Below are 27,498 nucleotides of genomic sequence, written 5' to 3'. Positions count from 1 at the left end.
GGAACAGAACTAGAAAGTTAATGGAAGATCAGATCTGTTTATGTAGAAAGAAGAATGGAATTTCTGGATCAAAGGAAGTTTGAGCAAACTCCAGGAGATAGTGAAGGGACAGGGAAGCTTGACATGCTGTAGTCCATGGAGTTGCAAGGAGTCAGACACAACTTAGCGACTGAATGACAAATATACATTTTTTAGAGGTCTGTTTAAATGAGTAAACGGTTGCAGTTTACATACATCATGATCCTAGTTAGCAAAATTATGAAAAGAATGAAATTAGTGCTTGTACTGACGTTATCTGGGTGACCGTGAAGTAACAGTGATAGAAACTTACGGAAGACATGTACACTTTTATCTCACGTGGGAATTTCAGTTTCTTTATATTCCTTAAGCGGTCTTTCTCAAGTGATTCTCTTTAGAAAGCTACAGATGGGCCAGAAATGAAAATTTACTTACTTTTCAACAGAAGACTTGAAAGTAGTAATTTTACTAGTTTCATTAACTGCTGCCTTTCCTCTGAAATCAACTTTGTGTTCTTGAGCTGTGTTTTAAAAAGATGAAATTAAAGTACTTGAAATGGCAATCCAACGTTCAACATAAAGATTAACAAAATATGGGAATTCCCTGGAAGTCCAGTAGTTAGGACTCCATGCTTTTGCTGCCAAGAACATGGGTTCAGTTCCTGATCTGAGAACTAAGATACCTCAAGCCATGCAGCACACCCCCTACCCAAAAAAGAATCATCATCAGCATCCCAAAATACAATGTACTTTCATAAGTGACAGTGATGTCCGACTCTTAGCGACCCCATGGACTGCAGCCTACCAGGCTCCCCATCCATGGAATTTTCCAGGCAAGAGTACTGGAGTGGGGTGCCATTGCCTTCTCCAAGTGACAGTGAAGTCCTTACCATTAGGTGACCTCCTGGTAGGAATTTTATTATATACTAATTAAGACATTGGGTAGACAGTAGACCTTGATGATATTTTATATCCCTCAGGCAACTCCTTTGACCCTATGATTTTGTGATACTTGTTTTTCATATTAGTATATATTTTTCTGATCACAGAGTATAAAAAGTTGGTTATAAAAGCATTTTCAATTGTAATTCAAGCAAGTATTCCATTCTCCTCTCCATTATCTGGGCATCTGTCTCAAACACCAATATTACTTTGCCTTAATAGTGTAATGTTTTTATAATATTTCTTTTTTTTTTAATAATATTTCTGTTTCCATATATTTATCTTCATTTTCATCACAGAGTTCTAAATGCTAGTTATCTGTCATTACAGGGAAATTGTACACAATATAGATATTTGAGGGAGAGAGTAGATTTTGCTTTAAGCTTCAGTCTGTCATCTTAAAGAAAGCTTGTATATTTTACTATTTTAAATCAACATTTTGTCAGTCTCTCACACCTTCAACGTTTTGCCTGTACATCAAAGCAATCACGGAAATTATTGGGAATTGCAAGGAATCCAGTCTTCTAATTAAAATCTGTTGGTGATTTTCAGAATGAAGCAATGACTGGTTCTCATACCCAGAACCGAGTCCTCTCTCGAATCACTCTGGCGTTAATGGAGGACACTGGGTAAGATAGCTGTGAGAATTTTACATGAATTGTTTATTAAAATGAAATGAATATTAAGATTACTATTAAGATGAAAAGAATATTAACTTAAGCAAATATATTTTACACTGAAGATAAATATACCTGTGTTTGTTTGTTTTTTAAATATACCTGTTGTAAAAATTTTTTTCAGTTAGCTATCCATTACCTATATCAGCTCCATTCATTCATTCAGTAAATGTTTGAGACCCTGAGGTATGTAATAGAGTAAAACTAAATCCCTCATAAATAAATAAATGAGATTTTTTTTTTAATAAATAGAGGGCATGATGATATGAAGGAAAAGCTTATATAAACAGTATTTTTAATTACAAGTGAAATTGATTTATGTAGAGATTCCTGGTTTTTAAGGCAGTAGAACTTTCTTATAAAGCAACAGAATACTGTTTTAAAATGAGTCCAATGGGAATCTTTTTCTTTGTGGGCTCTTGGGTTTATTTTGATGAGTCTCAGTTTTGATAGCTTCCTTGCTCTTTAGTATGGCAAGATGTACCAGACTGATTTGCCCATGCTCTGTATTCTAGATCTGGCATCAGCCAATCTTCCAAGGAGCACAGGAATGCTCCTTTTGATCAAGAATAGCTTTTGGAAATCGCAATCTAGGGACTCCGTTAATTTCTACTGGGTTGTCCTTGTTTCTTACAGTTTTCAGTGGACCAAGTAGGGCAATTCATATTTTTGAAAAGAAAAAAAATGCTGGATTCCTTTTAGCGCTATTATCACTCTTTCCCATTTATCCCTTAATAAGCAATGACCAACAGAAGGGGTCCTGCTGCTCTATTTTTCTAGCCCTTCTGTAAATAATGCTGGTTTCTTTAAGATACAGGTAGGATGCAGAAGCATCTTGGAGTGTATGAATCACTAGGGAAATCATGGCACTGGTTAATTTTAAAACATTTCTTCCATTTTCTGATGCAACAGAATTCCAGTTTTTCTCTCATTCTCTCTGTTTCGTTGCCTTTTATACTCCTTGTCCCACACCTTAAACATTTTCTCCTCTGTGACTTATATCATCTTTGAAAGTTACAATGGAAACATGATGTGGTTTAGTGTTTTTCAAATATAAAAGCACCCTCAAGTATTCATGTTTCCCTCAAGACTAAAGGTTCCAAGTCCCTGCTGCAGTGATCCTGTGCAGCTGGGACTTTGGTTGTAAATGTTCATCTGTGAGGATGGTCACTAAAAGCCTTTTTGAGGTCCTAGTTTGCTCATTGTTAAGATTTATAATTGATACGCTGGAGTTGTTTTTTAAGTGACAGTAATATAAAGTGCTTTGTTTGGGTTATTTCCACAGCTGGTATAAAGCTAATTACAGCATGGCTGAGAAATTAGACTGGGGCCGAGGAATGGGCTGTGACTTTGTCAGGAGGAGCTGTAAATTCTGGATTGATCAGCAGAGACAAAAGTAAGGATGCATTTCCTCTTATTGTCTTTGCTAACAGTTTACTTCTGATTTTGTTCTGTATCCAGTGTCCCTGTTTTCAAAATGTGGTGTGAACCGTTTAATTTCAAAATGTGTAGAAACCATCCATGGTTCCTTTTTTAAAAAAAATTTTGGCTATGTTGGTGTTTTGTTGCTGCACTAGGGCTTTCTCTAGTTGCAGCAAGCAGGGGCTACTCTCTAGTTACGGCAGGCAGGGGCTACTCTTCGGATCCAGTGCATGGACTTCTCATTGTAATGGCTTCTCTTATTGCGGAGCACGGCTCTAGTGCGTGGGCTTCGGTAGGTGTGGCGCATGGGCTTAGTTGCTCTGCAGCATGTGGGATCTTCCTGGAACAGGGATTGAACCCATGTCTCCATTGGCAGGTGGATTCTTTACTACTGAGCCACCAGGGAAGCCCTAATAGGGCTTTTGTGAAGCAAAATTTTTTAATTTTGATTAATTTAAAATGATCAGTTTGTCCTTTTATAAGTCATACCAGCGCCTGATTCCTGACTTCAGATTCTGATTCGGTTGGTATGGGGTGCAAGGTGGGCATGGAGGTTTTAAAAGTTTCTCTAGATGATTCTGATGTGCAGCAAAATTTGGGAACAACAACACTAGCAGATCAGGTTGTTGTACTGGAGTTAACTAACTGTCCCAAAAGTAGCTGCAGTGTTTCATGTTACTGCTTATGAACAGCTTTCCTTATAGCAGGCTTTTAACTCAGACCTCAAACTCCTTAGTAGAAACTCTGAGTGATTAAAACTGCTTTGAGACCTAGCCCAGATGAGACGAGTAAGACTAACATCTTCAACAGAAGAAGTGCTTGTTACCAGGTATTTCTCTAATGGGCAAGGCACTGACCTTGGAGAGAGAAGTTTAAGTCCCATCACCATCCCTCATCAGCTATATGATCCTGGACAAGCTAAATGTCTCAAACTATTTATTTATCAGTGAAATGAAAATACTAGTTCTACTTTGGAGGGTTTCTTTAGGAATAATGATATTGTATACTAGAATGCGGTCCACTGGAGAAGGAAATGGCAAACCACTTCAGTATTCTTGCCTTGAGAACCCCGTGAACAGTATGAAAAGGCAAAAAGATAGGACACTGAAAGATGAACTCCCAGGTCAGTAGGTGCCCAATATGATACTGGAGATCAGTGGAGAAATAACTTCAGAAAGAATGAAAGAATGGTGCATGAGATGGTTGGATGGCATCACTGACTCAATGGACATGAGTTTGGGTAGGCTCTGGGAGTTGGTGTTGGACAGGGAGGCCTGGCGTGCTGTGGTTCATGGGGATGCAAAGAGTCAGACACGACTGAGCAACTGAACTGAACTGAGCTGATATTATTTGAAAGTTCTATTAATCATAAAATGCTGGACTTGTGTGGTAGCCCTTGTTCACAGCAATTAGAGAAAGTCTGCATGCAGTAATGAAGACCCAGTGCAACCAAAAATTTTTAAAAATCAATTAATTAAAAAAGAATGTTAAAAGCATTGAAATTGTAACAGAAAAGACAAACTCTAAAATAGACTTCTAATATCTTCTTTAGAGTTTGATACCATGGTATTTTTATCTTTGTCTGCAGGAGACAGATGCTGAACCCTTACTGTAACACACTCAGAAGTAATCCATTGCAATTAACTTGCAGACAGGACCAGAGAGCAGTTGCAGTGTGCAATTTGCAGAAGTTTCCAAAACCTTTACCTCAGGAATACCAGGTAACACTTGTTTGGGGCACAGTTTCAGGAGTAAACCTTTTAAAAAGAAGTCTCCATTTTGAATTGGAAGAGTGAATTAAGCTCTTAAGTTTTCAATTTGTCAGGCTCCATTTGTTTTCTGTAAGTTAGAAAAAACTGAAGTTTTACATTTCTTTATAAACTGTGTTAATTGATAGCAATTAACTGATATCTAGCAGTGCCTAGTAGTAGTGGTAAGAGACATTTAGAATATTTATTTTAATGTATTTTTTAAACTATTTCTTTTTGTTTCAAAAGTCTTCATCTTTATATTAAAAAAAAACAAGGTTCTTTGAAGAAAGGAACTGACTGGGAAGACAAATATATCGCTTATATGCAGGATCTTTAAAAAAAATGATACAACTAAACTTACTTTAAAGTTTATAACTAAACTTTATTTTAAACAGATACAGACTCGGACTTAGAGAACGAACTTATGATTACCAGGGAGGAAGGGTGAGAGGAGGGATAGATTGGGAGTTTGGAACTGACATGTACACACTGATATATTTAAAGTAGATAAACAATAAGGTTAGATAGCATCACTGACTCAGTGGACATGAATTGAGCCAACTCCAGGAGGTAGTGGAGAACAGAGGAACCTGGCATGCTGCAGTCCATGGGGTCGTAAAGGGTCAGACCCGTCTTAGCGACTGAACAACAGCAACCAGTAAGGACCTACTGTATAGGACAGGGAGCTCTGCTCAGTACTCTGTAATAACCTACATGGGAAAAGAATTTGAAAAAGAATAGATACTTTATATGTATAACTGAATCACTGTGCTGCACACCTGAAACTAACACAACATTGATCAACTACACTCCAATATAAAATAAAAATATTTTTTAAAAAGAAAAAAGTAACTGAAGTACTCTAATCCAGTTAATTAGAAGGCTTGGAATTTCTGCTCTAGACAAGTTTGCCTAATGGTATCTAAAAGGTGAAGGCAGTGGTCCCACATGTTCAGTCTGAATCTCTGATGTAGGCTTTAAGCTTTTTGTTGAAGTGGCTATTTCTAAAAAAGCTTTAACACTGCCTGCCATTGACAAAGGAGCCACAAGTCAGAAATTATCTCAGAAGTGAGTTTAAAGTGATTGCTTCTAAATTTTGAGCTTCCTACCTGTTTATAACCCCATTGAGTGCTTTAGACACTGTAAGGCAGTGACTATATATATATTTCTGCACTTAGTACTGTACTTCAGTGAGTTGGTATGAAGTGTGAAATCTTTAAAATTTTTCTGGTACCTTGTTCCTTTGGTATTTCCAAATATTATATATTATCTCATTGATTTTCTCATGGGTTTTTCAAATTTGTCAAAACAACATATAAATTAAGTCTCCTAAAAACATTTGAAGTACATTGTATTTAAAACATCTTAATTTTATGAATTAGTTTTATGTTTTGTCAGCTCTTAAAACTCTTTCTATGTATCCTTTTAAGACATTAATCAAATTTGTCATCTAATAAAAACTTAACTTAGACTAATTTACTTACCTTGCTTATTTCTAAAACTACTACAACCTTGAAATACCACAAATAACACAAAAATTAGTCTTTTTGTGTTTACTCTGTATGAAAAAAATAGATTAATATCTCCTTTGTATTATATAGCATTAGAGGGATGCTATAAATTGCCTGTGGGCTTCATATTGATTTTATAGAATGTTTCTTACTCTCCTGCCTTCCTAATATATTTTTCTTTGTAGTACTTTGATGAACTCACTGGAGTACCTGCAGAAGATCTGCCTTATTATGGTGGTTCAGTAGAAATTGCTGACTACTGCCCTTTCAGTCAGGAATTCAGTTGGCACTTAAGTGGTGAATATCAGCGCAGCTCAGATTGTAGAGTACTGGAAAATCAACCAGGTCAGTAGTTTAGTGAAGTTAAATGTTATATACATATTGAAAGTATATATAAGCAATATAAAATAGTGTATATCAACAATATAAAATAGACCCCAGAGCCAGATTGTCAGAGTTTATTTTGTGATTCCACTGCCATCTACCTGTTTGAAGTAACTTCACTGCACCTTAGTTTTCTCCTGTGTGCAAAGGAGATAATACTTGTCCCATAGAGTTGTGAGAATTAAATGAATTAATATAGTTCAGTGCTTAGAATTATGACACATAGAAAGAATTGTTAGCTATTAGATACACTTGCACATTTGTGTATATGCTACCATAGTGATACCTTATATTTGCATGACATTTTTCTCATTTGCAAAGCACTTTGATTTTAATCATTTCATTTTATTCTTCTAAAAACCTGATAAGAGACATAGAGAAGATACTATGATTGAATTTCACAGATGAGGGAAGAGATATACTAAGTAATATCGCTACTTGATGTCAGTGCGAGATCTTCCAATGCAGAACTCTTTTTATTATATCATATTAGGTATCCTATTTTTTCCTCTCCTGAGGAGTGTGCATTTTATGTTACTTAGACATAACGTGTCATTCTGCAGATATCAGAATAATACTGTTGTCCCATAAGTAGTAAGATGTGTTGCCATCTTATTTATTCTCTGTTAGTATATATAAATGATCAGGTCATCAAGGAAGTAAACTGTATGGCATTTTTTAGAAAATGGTCACTGTGTGCTTTGAAGACTTTAAAATACTCATAAATAAAATAAATATAAAATTCTGTTTTATTTTATATTTTTTTCTTAGCTTATACAATTAAGATTTTTAAAAACTGATATAAAATAAAGTTTTATCTCTATAATATTTCAAAATGGACTAATTGAACCATCTATTTTCAAAAGATGAAACTTGTTTTAAGTGTAGAGAGAGAAAATTATTCCTAGGCTTTTTTTCTCTTTTTTTAAAAATTCCTAGGCTTTAAGGAAGGACTCCACCCCTTTGTCCATTAGCCATTTAGAGGTCATTTAGTCTACCCCATAACTTTGTGGGTTTGTGCTTAGTCTAAGACTAGATCAGCCTATCATTTATTGACTTCCAGGAGATGGCACAAGTTGAAAATACAGGAACATATTGCAAAAGTAATAGCACTCCCCCAAAAAATCTTCATTATTTAAATCATTGGCCTCATCTTATCATGGGTCACTTGGGAAGTGACTCCTAATTTAGACCACCACTGAAGGTGATTCTTAGTGCCATTTCCTCTGTATATTTAACTTCAGTGCTCTAGGCCCAGTTTTATCTCTTGTTTCTGATAGAATAGTTTTCTCCTAATTCCTTTATTGAGAATCCAGTTTGAGTTTGGAATTTCCTCTTTCTTTTAATTTTTTTAATTGACAATTTCCATGAAACATGTTTGATTTTTAAAGCAACTTTTAATCATAAGAGTGTAGCCCATCAGGCTTCTCTGTCCATAGGATTTTCCAGACAAGAATCCTGGAGTAGGTTGCCATTTCCTTCTCCAGGGGAGTCTTCCCAACCCAGGGTGAACCCAAGTCTTCTGCATTGGCAGGCGGGTTCTTTACCAGTTGAGCTACCAGGGAATCCCAACACTAACGAAACACGTGTGATTTTTAAAAGCAACTTTTAATCATTAGAGTAGAATGCTTCAGTTTCTTATTCTTTGAGTCCAAAGTCAATTTTTAATAAAGAAAACTTCTCTGGTTTGCTTCAGACCTTTTTAAAAACTATGGTGCTGAAAAGTATGGGCCTCATTCAGTTTGTCTAATTCAGAAATCAGCATTTGTCATGGAAAAATGTGAAAGGAAGCTGAGTTACCCGGACTGGGGGAGTGGATGCTATCAGGTAAACCATATGATTGTTAATAATTATACCAAATACTATATAATTGTATCTCATTATATGGCTTTTATATTTTCAAATATATTTTGTATCTTTTATTTCTGCTGTTTACTACTTTAGCTTATTTATTGTAACTATTAGTTTGGATGTTTTTGTTTTGTCAAAATATTGTCATTTCTTTGAGAGAATTTGCCTTTTTCTGTTTGTTTAAGTTACGCAGTTACTGTATATCAACATGTTTTATAATAATTTTGCTTTTGGGCATATATCCTAAGGAAATATTAGGGAATATGTAATTTTGCTCTTAAAAAACTACTTTGTAGTGGAAAAAGACTATAATCTTGTAAAATCTGAAGAAGGCATGTATTTAAGAATTAATAAATCAACTACTGGTTTTCAGTAGATTTTTTTCTTTGAAATTAGAAATCCAAAGAGAGCAAACTACTATTTTCTTGATTTATTATCTGCCTGTCTAGTATTAAATGACTATACTACCGTAGAACTTACTGAGATGCAGGCATTCTGTAATTTAGGAGCATCCAACCTAATGAATGGAGAAGGCAATGGCACCCCACTCCAGAACTCTTGCCTGGAAAATCCCACAGACAGAGGAGCCTGGTAGGCTGCAGTCCATGGGGTCGCTGGGAGTCGGACACGACTGAGCAACTTCACTTTCACTTTTCACTTTCATGCATTGGAGAAGGAAATGGCAACCCACTCCAGTGTTCTTGCCTGGAGAATCCCAGGGATGGGGGAGCCTGGTGGGCTGCCGTCTATGGGGTCGCACAGAGTCGGACATGACTGAAGCGACTTAGCAGCAGTAGCAGCAACCTAATGAATATTTTATACTCTACTAATGGATGTCAGGGAACAGAGTGTGATCCTGAAAACTGAAAAATAAAAATTCATTGTGCCATTTCACCAACAAGAGCTAAGTGGACTAATGTATCTGGCAATTTAACTTTTTATTTTTAAAGTTTCTTTAAAATTAACTTTTTTGGTAACTGCTTTATTGAGGTATAATTCACACACCACATATAATTCATGTAAAATAATCTTTGAAACCTTACAAAAAATAATTTAAAATAAACACATTCAAGTTACAATCTGACAACTATAATCCAGCAACCATTTTCTGATAAATTCATTCTATTAAAGATTTATGTATTGCTTAAATACATAATTTTTATCTAGTTGTAATCATAATACATAGTTTTGTTTTAGTGTTTTTACTTAGTACTTTTTATATAGGCCAAAATACCTTTGCCAAGTTTTTTCCAATAATAATACTTACTATTCTTCATAGCTATAGAACATTGCATCATTTTAAAGTATCATAATTAGGGAAGTCATTTTCCTTTTAGATATTGAGTTAATTTTCACTTTTCACTATGTAAAAATGCTTTTAAAGTATATTTACATGCTTTACCTTATTAAAATTAATTTTTTGAAATAAATTCACCTAAGTGAGAATATTAGGTTAAAGGGGATAAAGCTGGAACAGTGTGAACCTTAATAGGAGAATGACCTTTTCAGCCTATTTCAGTGTATTCTCTACACCACCACCACCACAAAGGGATTATGTATCATCTACAAAGATTAAATGTACTTGGCTTCCCTGTAGTACCTCGTGTTGTCAGTTAATTTTGCTAATTTAACCAGTTATATAGGAAAATGTGTATGATTTCTAAACAATTAGCTGTTTTGTTTTTTGTTCTTTTTTTTTACACTGACAGAGAAGTTACAAGAATGGTACAAAAATATGAGTCATTTAAGTGTAAATTGCTGACGTCTGCCCCTTCACTCCAAATACTTTAAAATGTATTCCATCCTCCTATGTGACTACAGTACTAAAAAAAAAAAAAATTAGGAAATTATCATTGATATATCTAATTCTTGGACCCATTCAAGTTTTGCCTATTGTCCAAGTAATGTCCTTTTAGTAATAGGATCTGGACTAATTTAACTACTATTAAGTAGTTGTCACATCTCTGTTCCCTTCAATGTGGAACAGTTCCTCAGTCTTCTTGACTTTCATAACCTTGACACTTTTAAAGATTACAAACCAGTTCTTATCTAGGGTATGTCTCAATTTGGGTTTGTCCGATGTTTCCTCATGTTTAAATTCATGTATAATGTTTTGAGCAATGAAATCACAGAAGTGATGGCTGTGTGCTTTTGGTGGTGCACTCTTGATTTGTCTCTGCTGGTCATGTTAACTTGCTGGTATCTACCAGGCATCTCCACTGTCAAGCTGTTTTTCTCTTTTAGTTAATTCCCTTTTTAATTAGTAAATATTTGGGTTGGGGGGAAAGTACTATATCAGTAACATATTTGTTATACTTTCATTTTATTAATTTATACATTTAAGTCTGTATTGACTCATGGATTGCATTTTATTCAATAGCTTTTACCATTAGTATCATTGTTTGGATATTCAGCTTGCCCCAGATTTAGCCAAATGAAGCCCTTTGGATTGGTTCCTGTGTCCTTTTGGCTTGTCCTATCTTTTTAAAATATTTCCTTGCTTTCTAGCATAAGATATTTTAGGTTCATCTTCACTTTCTTTGCCCCAGCTCTGGAATCAGTCATTTCTCCAAGGAGCTCTCATTTCTTTTAGTAGAGTGAGGTATTTAGAAACTAGTCTGGGTGGTAGCTGTATTGTTATTTGCTATTGGGATATAGCTGCTCCTCAGGCCTTCTTGGAGAAGGCAATGGCACCCCACTCCAGTACTCTTGCCTGGAAAATCCCATGGACGGAGGAGCCTGGTGGGCTGTAGTCCATGGGGTCGAGAAGAGTTGGACACGACTGAGCGAATTCTCTTTCACTTTTCACTTTCATGCATTGGAGAAGGAAATGGCAACCCATTTCCAGTGTTCTTGCCTGGAGAATCCCAGGGACGGAGGAGCCTGGTGGGCTGCCGTCTATGGGGTCGCACAGAGTTGGACACGACTGATGCGACTTAGCAGCAGCAGCAGCATAATGTGAAGTCTTTTTAGAAAACAACTTTGAAGTAAATAGTCATTTAAAAATTTTTTTAAGTTAGTTTTAATATGTTTGCCTTTTAAAATTAATTTCATTAGTTACTCCTTGTATTTGAGATATGAATCCTGCCTTTAAATATGTTACCAGTTTTATTAAATAACTGTGACCATTTCCATCTCTGAGCAGAGGATCTGGGGTAGGGATAAAAATAACAAACTTTTACTCTGTTATTTCTATACTGTATGCTTTTTTTTTTTTTACAGTGAGCATATATTATTTATAAAAACTAATACAAATTTGATTTACAAAATTTAGTAACTTGTAGAAAGAGTAACATGATTCATGGCTCTTTGATAGAGATTTAAACTGAATTATAGGAGGATACTAGAATCTACAGAAATGTTATTATTGATGACTTGGCTTCCAGGGTCTGTGAATCTGCATTGTATGTAAAGCCGTGTGTTACCTGTGTTTTTCAGGAAAAGTGTCCATAGCTTTCATTGATTTTTTAAAAGGTATTAGACTCAAAGTTGAAGAACTGCTACCAGAGAGTGAAATCCTTTTAGGACGTGAATAACTTAACCCTCTTTATATGAGATTAAAATATGCCCACATCCCAAACTGTTTTTTATAGCCAACATTTTTAGTAAATTCTACTGCGTTTTCCTACAATTAAGAAAGGTTCACATACTAGAATCTTGCTGATCTGATTTTTTTTTTTTTTTCAACCTTTTGAAGGTTTCTTGTTCTCCAGAAGGTCTGAAGGTTTGGGTTCAGGATACTTCATATTTGTGTAGTCGGGCCGGGCAGGTCCTCCCTGTGAGTATTCAGATGAATGGGTGGATTCATGATGGAAACCTGCTCTGCCCATCATGTTGGGACTTCTGCGAGCTCTGTCCTCCAGAAACAGATCCTCCAGCTGTTAACCTGACTCGAGCACTACCCCTGGGTAAGTAGTCTCTTTGGTTGGAGTAGAGAGGGACTTTTTTTGGAAGATGTTGAAAATTCCCCACAAGGAAGCTCTAAAACAGGTTGTGCATCTTCTCTTCTAATTGCAGTTTTATGGGAAGATCTCCTTCCCTTCATTGTTAGAAATCAAAGGTAGGTAGACTTGACACGTGGGAGAAGGCAGTGGCAACTCACTCCAGTACTCTTGCCTGGCAAATCCCATGGACGGAGGAGCCTGGTAGGCTGCAGTCCATGGGGTCGTTAGGAGTCGGACACGACTGAGTGACTTCACTTTCACTTTCATGCATTGGAGAAGGAAATGGCAACCCACTCCAGTGTTCTTGCCTGGAGAATCCCAGGGACGGGGGAGCCTGGTGGGCTGCTGTCTATGGGGTCACACAGAGTCGGACACGACTGAAGTGACTTAGCAGCAGCAGCAGACTTGACACGTCACTTCAGTAAGAGCGAGAGTGAGGAAACTTTGTATGCAGAGAACCTCTGACTGGCACAAAAAATTCCCTGACAGTTATAAAAAGTTAATGTTTCAGCCATTCATTTTGAAATTAAGAGTAAAAATTCTGTTCATTGAGTACAAAAAAGCAGTTAAATATATTTTAGTTGTATTATAACTAGGTGAGATGAAAGAGTGGGAAAGACACTGGAAAATGTTCTAAGATGAGATTGACATGTCCGCAAAGAAGAGATAGGTGCAAGGAGATGCAGATATACACAGTGAGATAGAAAGACAGGCTGGCAAAGACAGTGGTTTTCGCTGAAGGATATTTTACTCATTCTGTGAGACTCTGGAGAGTAGAATGGAGACTAATAAAATGAAGTTGTAGGGAGATAGATTCAGTAAAATCATTCAGAACCAGGAGAGGAATAGAAGGGACTGTCTTGAGAAGAGTGCCTTCCCTATTAATGAAGATGTGCAAACAGGCTGATGACCTGTTTCTAAGAGTTATAAAAGCAAAATTCATGAACTCTCAACGAAAGCTTTGACCTATGGTCTGTGATATTTTATTAAATGATTTATGAAATTTTATGACTTTGGTGTTGGGGAAGACTCTTAAGAGTCCCTTGGACTGCAAGGAAATCCAACCAGTCCATCCTAAAGGAGATCAGTCCTGGGTGTTCATTGGAAGGACTGATGTTGAGGCTGAAACTCCAATACTTTGGCCACCTCATGCAAAGAGCTGACTCATTGGAAAAGACCCTGATGCTGCGAAAGATTGAGGGCAGGAAGAGAAGGGGACGACAGAGGATGAGATGGTTGGATGGCATCATCAACTCAATGGACACGGGTATGGGTGGACTCTGGGAGTTGGTGATGGACAGGGAGGCCTGGCGTGCTGCGGTTCATGGGGTTGCAAAGAGTCGGACACGACTGAGAGACTGAACTGAACTGATGACAGTTTGACATTTTGAAATAGGCCATGTTTCATTTTCTCAGCTAGAGGTATTTTTTAAATGGAATTATATAGTCCTTTGTTTGTTTTGTAGTTAGGTTTTAAATAGAGGGCTACATTCACTTTACAGCTCAAAGTTTCTTTATCTCTAAAATTTAATTTTTTTTCTTTCCCACATTCTGAGCTTTATCAAGACATGGGCTACAAGTAGAGGGTGAGTTTGGGGATCTGAATACTTGTGTTAGGGGTGCTCAAGACCACCCCTAGATTTCATGATTCTCTAGGACTCTACTTGGTACTTAGGGTGCTGTGTTGTATTTTCTATGGTACTATGTTGTGATTTCCTCCTGTTAACTAGTTCTATAAAGAAGCATGCTCAAAAAAGGATTGTTACCTCTAAATCACTACCACAATTTTGGAAAATGTATAAAATATTATAAGAATAGATGCCTTTTAGGTGTAGTTTCCATTAGTGAATATGAAAGATTTAGTTCTAAATTCTTTTTTTTAATTTATTTTTTATTGAAGGATAATTGCTTTACAGAATTTTGTTGTTTTCTGTCAAACCTCAGTTTAGTACTAAATTCTTCCTGATCTCTTCAGATTGTAGAGGTTGTTTTGTTTCCATTTATTAAATGCTGGACCCTTTGCTGAGTGCTCTGTCTATATCCATGTATTTAATCATCACAAAACCTAATGAGGTAGGAATTATCATTTTACATGTGAGAAAACTAAGGTATAAAGAGGTTAAGTGATACATTCACTGTTACAACTAATAAGGTGCAGATCAAAACCCAGATCGGGTCGTTTCATTCATTTTGAAACACCCTCTTTGTATCTTTCCTTTGTAGAGTACTGTCACAGAAAGTGCAGTGTTTTTGAAGGATGACAAATGTTCCAGAGCCACCATTAATGTTTTAATGGTTTTAATGTTTTAGCTTGTTAAATTTTAGTACCAACAGCAGATAAACAATAGCTAGTTCATTTCTCCTCCTATTTCCTTTGGATCAAATTGAGAATGAGGGAATAAAAGGATATGTCTGTGTTATTAGAAACTCCAGGATCTATTCCTTATTCCAACTAAGACCACTCGTATCTAATGCTTTAGGCCAGAACTAATCTGGTACATGTTTCTGGGGTGATGGAGTTGTTCTATAATCTGTACTGCCCCATACAACAGTCGTTAGTCACATGTGACTATTAAACATGTGAAATGTGGCTAGTGTGACTGAGGAACTAAATATTTTTATTTTGGTTAATTTAGATAGCACATATACCTGATGACTATGTGTATATACACATCTAACTGATTCACTTTGCTGTACAGTGCAAAGTGACACAACATTATTGTAAAGCAACTATACTCCAATAAAAATTAGTTTAAAAAAAATTTTAAGTCACCAGCAGAATGAGAAACACTTGTGTAAGCCAACCAAAGAAAGACATTTGATCAGGAAGGAAGGAGAGGTTTTATAGTAAATAGAAGACCAAAAAAAAAAAAAATCCTAATTGCTACCATCAAAATGAAGAATGCTATGAAAACCAACAAAGACACAATGAGATGATCAACAAATCCAAAATCCAGTTTTTTAAAGCACCAGTAATATAGTAAAAATTCTGAAAATTTGATCAAGAGAAACATCGGCATGGTAAAAATTTTAAATAAACACATACACATAAATATACACATGCTTTGGAAATGAAAAAGAGTTGGTCCATCTCGTGAAAGCTAGAAAATGAATAAAACAGCATAAGGGTGCTAATATTTCCATCTTAACAGGAAGCCAAGTGATAATGTGGAAAGTATATGGGACATGAATAGAGGTTTGCTTATACAGGACCTCAGACAAACTATATAAATAAGTAAGGAGAGGGAAGAAAAGAAGGTGAAACATAATGTAGGTTAAATTATCACCTTAAATGGCAGGGGTGTTTTATCTAACTTAGGAAATAGTAATTTAAGCTTACACTTTATAAAAAAATTAACATGTATTTAATTGGAGGCTAATTACTTTACAGTATTGTAGTGGTTTTTGCCATACATTGACATGAATCAGCCATGGGTGTACATGTGTTCTGCATCCTGAACCCCCCTCCCACCTCCCTCCCCATCCCATCCTGCAGTAACCATCAAAGATAAAACAGGGTTGGGGTTGATGGAAAGAATATGATGTAAGACCAAGTTTTTATTATATGTCCTCTTATACTGTTTTTTTCACTCTGACACTTGAATATTTAAAAAACTAAAATAAAAATGCTATTTAATCAGTAGGATTTAAAACAATAAAGTCAAACTGGTTACATTTAACATGGTTTGACAAAGTGCCTTCTAATCTGACTTTGATTTTGCCATTAAAGAGGCAAAATAATCACATTCATCGACTGTAGCTGTAGCTCAAAGTTATGTCTTTATTGTATATAGTGTAGTCTAATGAATATTTGCTGGTATTTAGAGGCTACTTTTTATTGCATTTCACCTAAAATATGTCATTAAAAAAGAAATGCCTATTTGCAGGGCAGGAATAGAGATGCAGATGTAGAGAATGGACTTGTGCACATGGAGGGGAAAGAGAGGGTGGGACAAATTGAGAGAGTAGCATTGACATATATACCATACCATGTGTAAAATAGATGTACTTCCATATATGCTACTTGGAAGCTGCTGTATAACACAGGGAACTCAGCTTGGTGCTCAGGGATGACCTACAAGGGTGGGATGGGGAGGGGTGGGAGGCTTGAGAGGGAGGGAATGTATGTATACATATAACCGATTCACACTGTTGTATAGCAGAGACTAACACGACGTTGTAAAGTAATTACATGCCAATTAAAAAAAAAATCAGCGGGCTTCCCTAGTGGCTGATTGGTAAATAATCTGCCTGCAACTGCAGGGGACACAGGTCCAGGAAGATCCCACATGCCGCAGAGCAGCTAAGCCCATGTCCCGCAACTCCTGAGCCTGCACCTTAGAGCCTGTGCTTCACAACAGGAGAAACCACTGCAATGAGAAGCCCATGCACCACAACTATAATAGAGAGTAGCCTTACTCACCGCAGCTAGAGAAAAGCTCATGCAGCAACAAAGACTCAGCACAATATATAAGTAAATTATATATATAAATAAATAAAATTAAATATCTATTAAAAAATCAGCAAATGATAGTCCTTCCCCCCCGCCACAAAAAAAAGTGTGTTTATTGCAGAAAGAAAAAAGAACAGTAAAAGTTACTTTAAAATAAATTTAAATAGCACATATAGCTATCAGACATATTGGACAGTACAGAGAAGGCAATGGCACCCCACTCCAGTACTCTTGCCTGGAAAATCCCATGGATGGAGGAGCCTGGTAGGCTGCAGTCCATGGGGTCACTAGGACTCGGACACGACTGAGCGACTTCACTTTCACTTTTCACTTTTATGCATTGGAGAAGGAAATGGCAACCCACTCCAGTGTTCTTGCCTGGAGAATCCCAGGGATGGGGGAGCCTGGTGGGCTGCTGTCCATGGGGTTGCACAGAGTCAGACACGACTGAAGCGACTTAGCAGCAGCAGCAGCTCTAGGTCAGAAGTTCAAACTTGCATAAGATGCAAACTTTAGCATGCATCAAAATCATGTTAAAACACAGATTGCTAGGAATTACCCCCGAGTTTCTGATTCAGAAGATCTGGGTTGGAGTCTTGAGAATTTGCGTTTTTAACAAGTTCCCATGTGAGACTGATGTTGTTGATCCAAATGCCACACTTTGAGAAGGATTGATTTTTGTCAGCTGGTTCCATTGGGAAAGAATATAAGTTCCCCATGGTTTACCTGAATTATATACAATGAAATAATTTTTTAAAATGCTTATTTCACATTGTTTAGTTCTCAGAAAAACATCTGTAGTACCTTAACATTATCATTTTTTTAATTCTAAGATCCAGTCCTTTTTTTTCTTTTTAAGAACGTCGGACTAGAAGCTTGGTTGGTTCTTTATTGGTCAAAATGGTAGAAATGACAACTCATCCTAAAATAAAGTCAGGTTGGCCTGGTCTCTTGACTGCTAAAAATTGTTCTCCATTCTGAGAATTGTTAGGGAAAAATAGTTTTAGTTATTAGAGCAACTTATATAAATTAAAATAACTCCTACTGCCAAAAACCTGTAAAATCTTCTGCTGTTTCCAAATTAAGCCTGGGGTGATATGGATAGATGGGTAGATATTTAGAGATTGGGAAACATATGTCCTGTTTTGCCTGGGATGGTCCAGGTATGATTGTTATTATTTATGATTGTATTAAAATAATCAAAGAGAATAGTTGATCAAAGCAAATTTTATTTCACATAGGTAGTCTCTAAGGAATCCAGAGAACTGTAAAATAAAAGAAAAGGTCTATAAGCAGGAAATAAGGAAGAAATACTCAGCTTAGGTTGATGGGCTGAAGTTAGTATCTACCCTTATTTAGAAAGATCAAGGAAACAAGTATAGAGCCCAGAGTTGACTTGGTGGTTGGAGATGGCTGACTGGATATGCTGTGGTTCTGGTCAAGTGGAGCATTTACACAAACATGAAAGTTATCTAAGTTTTAGTTTGATGAGTTATCTAAGTTTAGTTTCCATCTTGAGACTCAAAATTTATTTCAACACTTATTTCAAAATGTCCTGATATGGAATGATAAATTTTGTGGTCACCCTACTTAGAAGAGACAAGGGAGAATAGAGGAGAGTCCTGCATCCCATGTTGGAATAGCCAAGAATTTAATTTACTTTCCTGTGTAGCATCTTTAGCTTTACCAGGATACCACTACCCTGAGACACCTTTATTGTTTCTTGGGTGCTGTTTTTGAACTTTGATTGGGTAGGCATATCTTTTCTCCTGCGTAAATATTTTGTTCTTTTTCTATAAACATAAAAGACTGCATATCTCGATTTCAGGAAGTCACTCTTGAGTCTGCTCTCAGAGGTGGTCCTTCTTCACCTTTTAATAATTAACTCTACTCATTTGTCAATATTTTGTCAATATTGAAAAAAACTATTTGTCAATAGTTTTTTCCAAAAATGTCTATGGAAAATCAATTTTTTGTTTTCAACCCTAGATCTCTGTTCCTGTTCCTCTAGCCTGGTGGTCACCCTCTGGCTTCTGCTAGGCAATCTGTTTCCTCTGCTGGCTGGATTTCTTCTGTGCGTATGGCATTAGGAGTGGAAAAGTGAATTCTAAAGACATTCCTTTGTGTCATGTTCCTCTGAACAAAGCACAAAATCTGGCAAGTGCCAGCCTGTGTGGATGGTGGAAGTGGCATTCCTGACTTTGGCTTGGAAGTGTGGACCACAATCAGATCCTGAAGCAGAGCTTCACAGCGGTCACTCCTCATCAGCAACCCAGCAGCCTCAAAGTTTGGAGGAGAAGGATTTCCAAGTCTCCGAGTCTCTTTACATTTCAGGATATATAACCTTCTTGAAATTTTCCTTTGAAAGTGGGATAAAAGGTGAAGATTTCAGTGATTACATACCTCAGCATTTCCATTAACCTAAAACAATGGGAGAGTTCATCTCTGCTGCAATAATTTAAAGAACAGCTAATTGTTCCAAGATTATAAGTTGTGGACCCTGTCCTCAAAAGTATAAATTGTCCTTTGACTTACAGAAAATAATTTGATTTCTACATAAACTGTTATACCTAGTTTAAATTTAATGACTGTACATCGTATACCTAAATCATTGTTCTAATGAGTTTTTTTTTTTAATTTTTGTTTTGCTAAATCTTATGATTTAACCTTTTTCAAAACAGCTGTGTGGCAGTTTCCTGCTAAACCATTATGTGTTGGTAGCCCTCTTCTAGCTATATCCATACTCACTGATCTTCAGAGAGTAGCTTCCAGTTGTATTCTCCATTAGTTTAATAATGACTTGAAAAACTGGGAAGCAGAGGGAGAAAAATATTCTGCCCTGTGAATCATTGAAGACATGCAAATTGAATAAAACCTAATTATATGTTTTTCAGATAATAGTTATGACAACTGCTATCCAACAAGAATAGAACTTTCCTTTTTGACAAATGAAGATAAAAAGAAATTATGGTATAGACAGGGATGCAGTTATTTTTAGGTTGGCTTAGAAACTGTTAGGTTTGGAGGAGCCTGGTAGGCTGCAGTCCATGGGGTCGCAAAGAGTCGGACACTACTGAACGACTTCACTTTCACTTTTCACTTTCATGCATTAGAGAGGGAGATGGCAACCCACTCCAGTGTTCTTGCCTGGAGAATCCCAGGGACAGGGGAGCCTGGTGGGCTGCCGTCTATGGGGTCGCACAGAGTTGGACATGACTGAAGCGACTTAGCAGCAGCAGCAGCAGTAAAGTGTAGGTTTGGTGTAGAGCCTATCCGATAGGGTCCACTTTACCACACAGCGTATGACTTAGTCCATAGAAATCAGAAGATTGCTTTGTAATGTCCTTTACCTCTTGTATTTGACACTCTTTATGTCACCCATTGATTCTGGTTCCCAGAAGCAGTTCTGCCATGATACCAGAGCTGCCCAACCCTATTTAGTAATCCCAATGTGAAATTCTTTAATAATGAATGATGTCCAGTTTTTCTTAAAAAGAAAAAAGAAACTTCATGAGCTCTAAAGCTGTGAAGTCCTATGGCATTATAAACGTAGCCCTTGAACAAACATTAATTCATTAATTGGTTGGCCCTTTAATTCAGCATACAGTTATCAAGCATTCAGTTTAAGAAATTGTGCTAAGTGAACAAACAGCATAATTACTAAGAAATAATTCCAACCTACTATTTGGCACTGGAGTCAAACAGCAACTCCAGCATAAAGGAAAGTCACCTCCTTTTTTTTAAGTGCATATATTTAAAATACTTATCTGCCTACAATTTTAAATTGGAGGTTTTTGTCTTTGTGAAATGCTGGGAGTCTCTAGCATAGCCAACCTCAACTGAAGAAGAGCTAATAATAATGGTGTTCCTGCCTTTGTCCTGCATACTTTAAATCATGCAAGTCAGAAAAATGTAGAGTATATTTTTAAAGAAAGTTATAAATCTAAGCATATATACCTAATGTGATTATGAATCATTGCAAAGTTATATAAATAATTTTACCAAAAATAATACGGATTAATAATATATTTGAGACTCACAGTGATAGGTTCAGTTATATTTTGACTGTTGTGCAGTAATCCCATTTAGGTAGTATTGTTTCTGAGCATGGTGCTTTTTATACTTGAAATATATTTTTGCTTTATTTTTATTGATATAATTATATTTGCACTAATGAATTTCTGAAGAAGATATTATAGATGACATTTTTTCTATCTATATTTATTAAGCTTGGTATCTGGTAGCCCAGTGTTTCCTCTGCACAAATGTAGAATCTGATACAGTATAATGTTAAGAAATCTTGAATTTTTGAGGGTAACTAACTGTGCTGGTGTCTTCCTTCCTCCTCACCAAGTTTTGAAAATGGTTGCTTGTCACTGATTGTGCATAGTATACTCAATGAAGATTTAGAAAACGACTGAACCTTTAAGAAATTTTAAAAGGCATAGTTTAGTCACTTAGTAGATGATGAAATTCTAAAACAATATTCTAAAAACAAAAATTTTTAAGTCTGAAATTTCAGTGCAGAATTAGTGGACTGTAATTCAGCTTTGAACTGAAGAACTTGAAATGACCTAAATGTCAGTATCCTGTGGCAGGTGATTCCCTTTATGTTTGCAAAACCAGTTCACAGAGAGACTGCAGCCATGGTGGAGGGAGGTGGGGCAATAGCTAATTTGATGATAGCAGACTGAAGTCCCTTTCTGATTCAGAAGGGGCCAAGTGCTTATAAAAACTGACTACCTCAGTTTTCATTTCAGACTTAAGTTCATTTTGATAGTATTAAGGTCCCAATGTCAAAATTAACAAGTGAATTTATCTCTCAGGTTTTCAAGAACAGAATTTATAGGAAGGAAGCAAAAGCCATGTCGTTAGACTTGAGCTGACAGCTTTAAAGAAACTGACAAGCAGTTAGGTAGTCTTAGTATAGATCTCTCTGTATTCTCCTGAAAAACATCTTTTCCTAAAAATGTTATAAATTATGCTTAAAGTTAGTTTCAGCCTAATATATTGGCTAAGAATTTATCAGTATTTGAAAGTGAAACATAATGAAGTTTAAATAGTTATAAGATACATAAATAAGTATTCCAGAGTATTCCATAAAATTTTATCAATATTCTCTTCAATATTAGAAGACTCACTGATTGAGACCATCTGTAAAATGACCACATGCTGTCTCAGAATCTTTCCAGCTCTAATATTCTGTGACTGATACTCGTGCAGAATTGCTCGGTCACTGCTGGCTCTGGCCTGCTTCCTGGAGTACGCCAGCTTACATCCCCGTCGTGGTCATTGCAGTGTCCCGTGCTCAGTGCCTTAGCACTGTCCTTGTCCTTGGACGCTGAATGGAGAGAGAAGAGGGTGTTTGAGTAATCTTGGCAGAATGAGGTGGACTTCAGTCACAGCCCCACAGACCTGTTTCATAGTTGGCACCTGTCATCCGTGCCAGGTCCTTGCAGCCAAGAGGACTAATGTATTTTAATAAAGTCTGTGTTACTTGTTCTCAAGAAAGAACTTACCTGAAAGGATGACCTTTTTTTGATACATTTAGTCAGGGTTGGGGAGGGAGTGGTGAATTATTTTCTTTTTGTTTACATTTTTAATAAAGTAGATTTCAGAACTAATCTTTATTTGTGGTATTTAACTTTAAGTGTAATATATTACCTAGAAAAAACAAAGCTTTAATAAAAATGGAAACTAATTTGCATCTTGTCTTTACTTAAGACCATCAATTTTTTTTTGGAATGATTTATAAACATTTATTAAAATAGAAAGCTGGAGAATTTCCTGGGGGTCCAGTGGTTAGGGCTGAGCTTCCACTGCAGCAGTCACAGGTTTGATCCCTTGTCAAGAAGCTAGGATCCTAAGCTGTGCAGAGCAGCAGCCAGTGAATAGTTGTTTGCTCTTGTATCCCATGGGCATCCATCTGGCTGCCTGTTATGTCTGACTGGTATCATAAACGCCCTTGAAATCTTCAGGACAACAAACATCTTTGGTTAGAACTGGTTCCTTGCATTGTAGTCACCACCTCTCTTCACACCCCAAAGAAGTTATCTGTAGAAAAAAAAAAAAAAAGAAGTTATCTGTAGAAAAAAACATGTACCCATCATCAAAAAGTCAGGCCAACTGCTTTTGACAGGTCAAGGATTCAAGTTCACCTCTTCAACTTCCAGTCAAGTCTGCTTAACAGCTGTCTGCTCATAGATACAGCATCCAGCTTGAGCTTTAAGACCCCAGCAGTAGTTGTCATCCTGCTGGTACACAACTGCCCACCAGAAGCCATGAAAATCCACCTTGGAGTCATGCCTGCCACGGTTCTTAGCAGCAGAGAACAACTCACAGGAACAGCCAGCTTGCAGCCACGAAAGCCGTCAGTTTTTTAAACCAGGTTAGGAGAAGGCCATGGCACCCCACTCCAGTACTTTTGCCTAGAAAATCCCATGGATAGAGGAGCCTGGTAGGCTGCAGTCCATGGGGTCGCTAGAGTCGGACAGGACTGAGCGATTTCACTTTCACTTTTCACTTTCATGCATTGGAGAAGGAAATGGCAACCCACTCCAGTGTTCTTGCCTGGAGAATCCCAGGGATGGGGGAGCCTGGTGGGCTTCCGTCTATGGGGTCGCACAGAGTCGGATACGACTGAAGTGACTTAGCAGCAGCAGTGGCAGGAGTACAAACCTCAGATGGTGAAAGAATCTGCAGTCAATGCAAGATGCCTGGGTTCGATCCGTGGGTCAGGAAGATCCTCTGGAGAAGAGAATGGCTACTCACTCCAGTATTCTTGCTTAGAGAATCCCATGAACAGAGAAGCCTGGTGGGTTACTACTATCCTTGGGATTGCAAAGAGTCAGACATGACTGAGCGACTAGCACTTTGAGGAGTACAAACACATCTATACACTTTATATGGGGACAATGAGGTGATTATTGTGAAACATAATTCAATTTTTACTTTTAACTGGAGTAATATTGTCCTACTTAAAGACTGGGGACAAACGTTATGTAAACCTATAGGGAATAACCCTCCTCAAATAGTTAAGCAGAAAGAGAGTGGACTAAAACAGTTCAGGGCAGCTGTCTGTGGCTGAGGATGATTTCTGCCCTATGAGTTTCGTGCTGTGAGCCAGGACCACTCTGTGTGTTCAAGTACCACACTCTATTTGTGGCTGTAATCGTGGAATGTGATTCTTCATCATAACCTGACTAGTTTGAGAGAACGTACCTGGGGCATGCCTTCATGTGTACGCAGAGCTGTCTTGCCCTGGGGGCTGGAGCTAAGCACCATGAAATGGACTGAATGTTGCCTGTTTAACCTACTTGCTGAGTAGATCTTATCAGGAAATTTTAATGATAATATTTAGATTTTTTTAAATGTTTTAAGTATTTCATATAAGTACTAAAACTATGTACAGAGTTTAGTAAATTATATATTTACTATATATATATATATCAAACTACGTATGGAGTTTAGTAAATTATATAAAAAAACTATTCACAGAGTTTAGTAAATCCAATATTATTTGCACAATGTACTGAAGATAAAGCCATCTACACCTCATACATTACCTGTTTATACTCCCTTTTTGTATATTCATAGAATATAGCTTATTTAGTAGGTGTCATTGCTTCCCTGGTGGCTCAGCTGATAAAGAATCTGCCAGCAATGCAAGAGATCTGGGTTCGATCCCTGGGTTGGAAAGATTTCCTGTAGAAGGGAATGGCTAAGCACTCCAGTATTCTGGCCTGGAGAATTCCATGGACTGTATAGTCCTTGGAGTCACAAAGAGTTGGACACAACTAAGCAAATTTCACTTTCAGAAGGTATCATTACATAAACAAGTCTTTTGTCCACACATCTCTGGTAGATACGCTGAAATGGAGAGGTTTATTTAAATCAGCTTGTTAGTGGTCCATCAGAAGTTCATTCTTTAATGTTTAAAATAAACTGGACATATTTGGAGATAGAAGTTCAAATACACTATCTGATATTCTGGTAGATGACCAATACCATTCTCATTTTGTATGTATAGAAATGTTTTGTTCTGCCTATAGACCTTGATATATCTTAGATTTAATGCCATTTTCACATCCAATGCCACTAACAGCCAGTTTTTTCAATTTCAACAGAAACATTAGAGACTCAATGTTCTAACGTCGTCATCTTGTTTGAGAATCACAGTCAAGAAGGCTACAGGTTGATAGGAAGAAATTTCACATGTGATTACACACACGGGTGTTCATTAGTGTGTATATAGTGACAGCTCTGATGTATTTGGCTGAGAATATGAAAATTTACTGTAAGTGGGGTAGCTGCAAAGAATAGAGCAAATGCCTCACGCCTCAGCAGTTTGCCAGAGCCTTGAATCTTTGATAGAAGTCAGATAAAACAGGTTATGCCACTGCTCTAAAATGATATTGGTTAGTTGTGAGGCTTAATGCTTGTTATTAAGTGTGTAAAATCTGCATTTCTTACAATAGGTTTGACGAAGGAGTAAAGGGAGAGCCAGTAAGTCTATAGGTGTTAAATGATCCTTAGGAATAAGCATCATGGAAAGAAAAATGAAGAAGTGAAATATCTAAGGCAAATCAGTCCTCAGTCTGATTGAGGTGAGTCAGTGGCTTCGCCACTCTGGGATTTTGCTCCAGAACCCCAACATCAGCAGTGTGCCCCACGCCTGGTCTCCACAGATGGGTTTTTTCCCTCCTTTTTGTTCTAACTTACCCTTTCACAGCTGCCCTCCAACCCTAGGCTGTGATCATTCCTCCTCCTGTTTCCCCGTTACCATTTCAAAACAACCTGGTTTTCTCAGGTACATACACATACCTATGTGGTGGTATTATTAACTGGGAGTGGTGGCGAGGGGAATCTTACCCCTCCATCTTTTTCAAGGATCGATTTGAAAAGAGGGAACCAGCAGCTCTCACTAATTTGTCAGAAACCCCTCCCTCTGCAGTTTGCTCCTGCTGTTATAGTTTTCATACCATCATTTAATTCCAGGTCTGGAATGACAGTGCCTGGTGTGGCTGCCGTGCACCATGGCCCAGGAGCCATGGTGGTGAAAATGAGCAGACTAGCATCTACTGAGCTCAGGAATCGGAGCAGGTCAGCTTCAGAGAGGGCAGGCACTGATCTGGATGTGGCTTCCAGCTACTCAAGCCAGAAGCATAGATGCAGAAGTTATTAGTGCCCTGGAGAAGGAAATAGCAATCCACTCCAGTATTCTTGCCCAGAGAGTCCCATGGACAGAAGAGTCTGGCAGGCTGCAGTCCATGGGGTCTCAGAGAGTCAGACACAACTGAATGACTGAGCACAACACAGAGGAAGAAACAGATGGTGAAGGTAAGTCTAAACTCGAGAGTGAAGGCCTAAGAATTGGGTACTAAGAAATGACTCAGGAGGGAAACAGGAGCAAGAGGGTGCATGCAGAACGACCAGGCCACTACTGCGACATGGGGAGGGGCTGCCTTGTGTTTTTGCCTCCAAGGTGTAAGCGCACTTGAGAGTACCTTCTGATGCTTATTGAGGTACTAAATCTAGTGATTGAGCATTGAAGTATTTGTTGGGTACTTACAATGTTCAGTGCATATTTAGCACCAACTCTGGCAGGCACTCTGCTGGGAACACAAGAAACCGACAGACATGGTCTTTGTCCTAGAGGTGGTGAAGGAGGGGGACAATTAAATGATTGTTTCCTCAATACTCTGTAATAACCTGTATGGGAAAAGAATCTGAAGTAGAACAGCTAATCCTTTGCAAGGAGCCATTGCAGACTTCTGCTCACTATGAAGACAAGGAATATAAACCTTTCTTATACCCTCTGTGCCCCTCAGCCTCCTCCATCCTTACTGCCTCCCCTTATCTACATTAGATCACATGGTCCCCCATTTCACTCTACTGCAGTGGCTCTCAAAGTGTGAACTGTGAGTTCAGTTCATTTGAGTTCAGTCGCTCAGTTGTATCTGACTCTTTGCAACCCTGTGGACTGCAGCACACCAGGCTTCCTTGTTCATCACCAGCTCCTGGAGCTTGCTCAAACTCATGTCCATCAAGTTGGTGATGCCATCCAACAATCTCATCCTCTGTTGTCCCCTTCTCCTCCTGCCTTCAATCTTTCCCAGCATCAGGGTCTTTTCCAATGAGTCAGTTCTTTCTATCAGGTGGCCAAAGTATTGGAGTTTCAGCCTCAGCATCAGTCCTTCCAATGAATATTCAGGACTGATTTCCTTTAGGATTGACTGATTTTATCTCCTTGCAGTCCAAGGGACTCTCAAGAGTCTTCTCCAACACCACAGTTCAAAAGCATCAATTCTTCAGCACTCAGCTTTCTTTATGGTCCAACTCTCACATCCATATATGACTACTAGAAAAAACCATACCTTTGACTAGATGAACCTTTGTTGGCAAAGTAATGTCTCTGCTTTTTAATATACTGTCTAGGTTTGTTATAGCATTTCTTCCAAGAAGCAAGCATCTTTTAATTTCATGGCTGCAGTCACCATCTGCAGTGATTTTGGAGCCCAAGAAAATTAAGTCTGTCACTGTTTCC

The 27,498-nt window shown here is 37.6% G+C and overlaps 1 protein-coding gene across 3 annotated transcripts in view; it reads left to right on the top strand.

Moving 5' to 3' along the window:
* Positions 1-22,653, top strand: part of LMLN (leishmanolysin like peptidase) — a 50,002-nt gene extending 27,349 nt beyond the window's left edge. For all 3 annotated transcript variants that reach the window (XM_059888012.1, XM_002684816.6, XM_024994761.2), the window contains 7 exons: positions 1,512-1,588; positions 2,922-3,032; positions 4,647-4,779; positions 6,506-6,665; positions 8,401-8,531; positions 12,253-12,463; positions 18,942-22,653. In XM_059888012.1, the coding sequence (XP_059743995.1) occupies positions 1,512-1,588; positions 2,922-3,032; positions 4,647-4,779; positions 6,506-6,665; positions 8,401-8,531; positions 12,253-12,463; positions 18,942-19,042 (924 nt within the window). In that variant the 3' untranslated portion in view covers positions 19,043-22,653. The remainder of the gene's footprint in view (positions 1-1,511; positions 1,589-2,921; positions 3,033-4,646; positions 4,780-6,505; positions 6,666-8,400; positions 8,532-12,252; positions 12,464-18,941) is intronic.
* The last annotated feature ends 4,845 nt before the right edge of the window (positions 22,654-27,498 follow it).

Source organism: Bos taurus, chromosome 1, assembly GCF_002263795.3.
Source record: "Bos taurus isolate L1 Dominette 01449 registration number 42190680 breed Hereford chromosome 1, ARS-UCD2.0, whole genome shotgun sequence".
Taxonomy (NCBI): Eukaryota; Metazoa; Chordata; class Mammalia; order Artiodactyla; family Bovidae; genus Bos; species Bos taurus.
The sequence above is the reverse complement of the archived record's forward strand: the minus strand, read 5'-3'. Positions and strand labels throughout refer to the sequence as shown.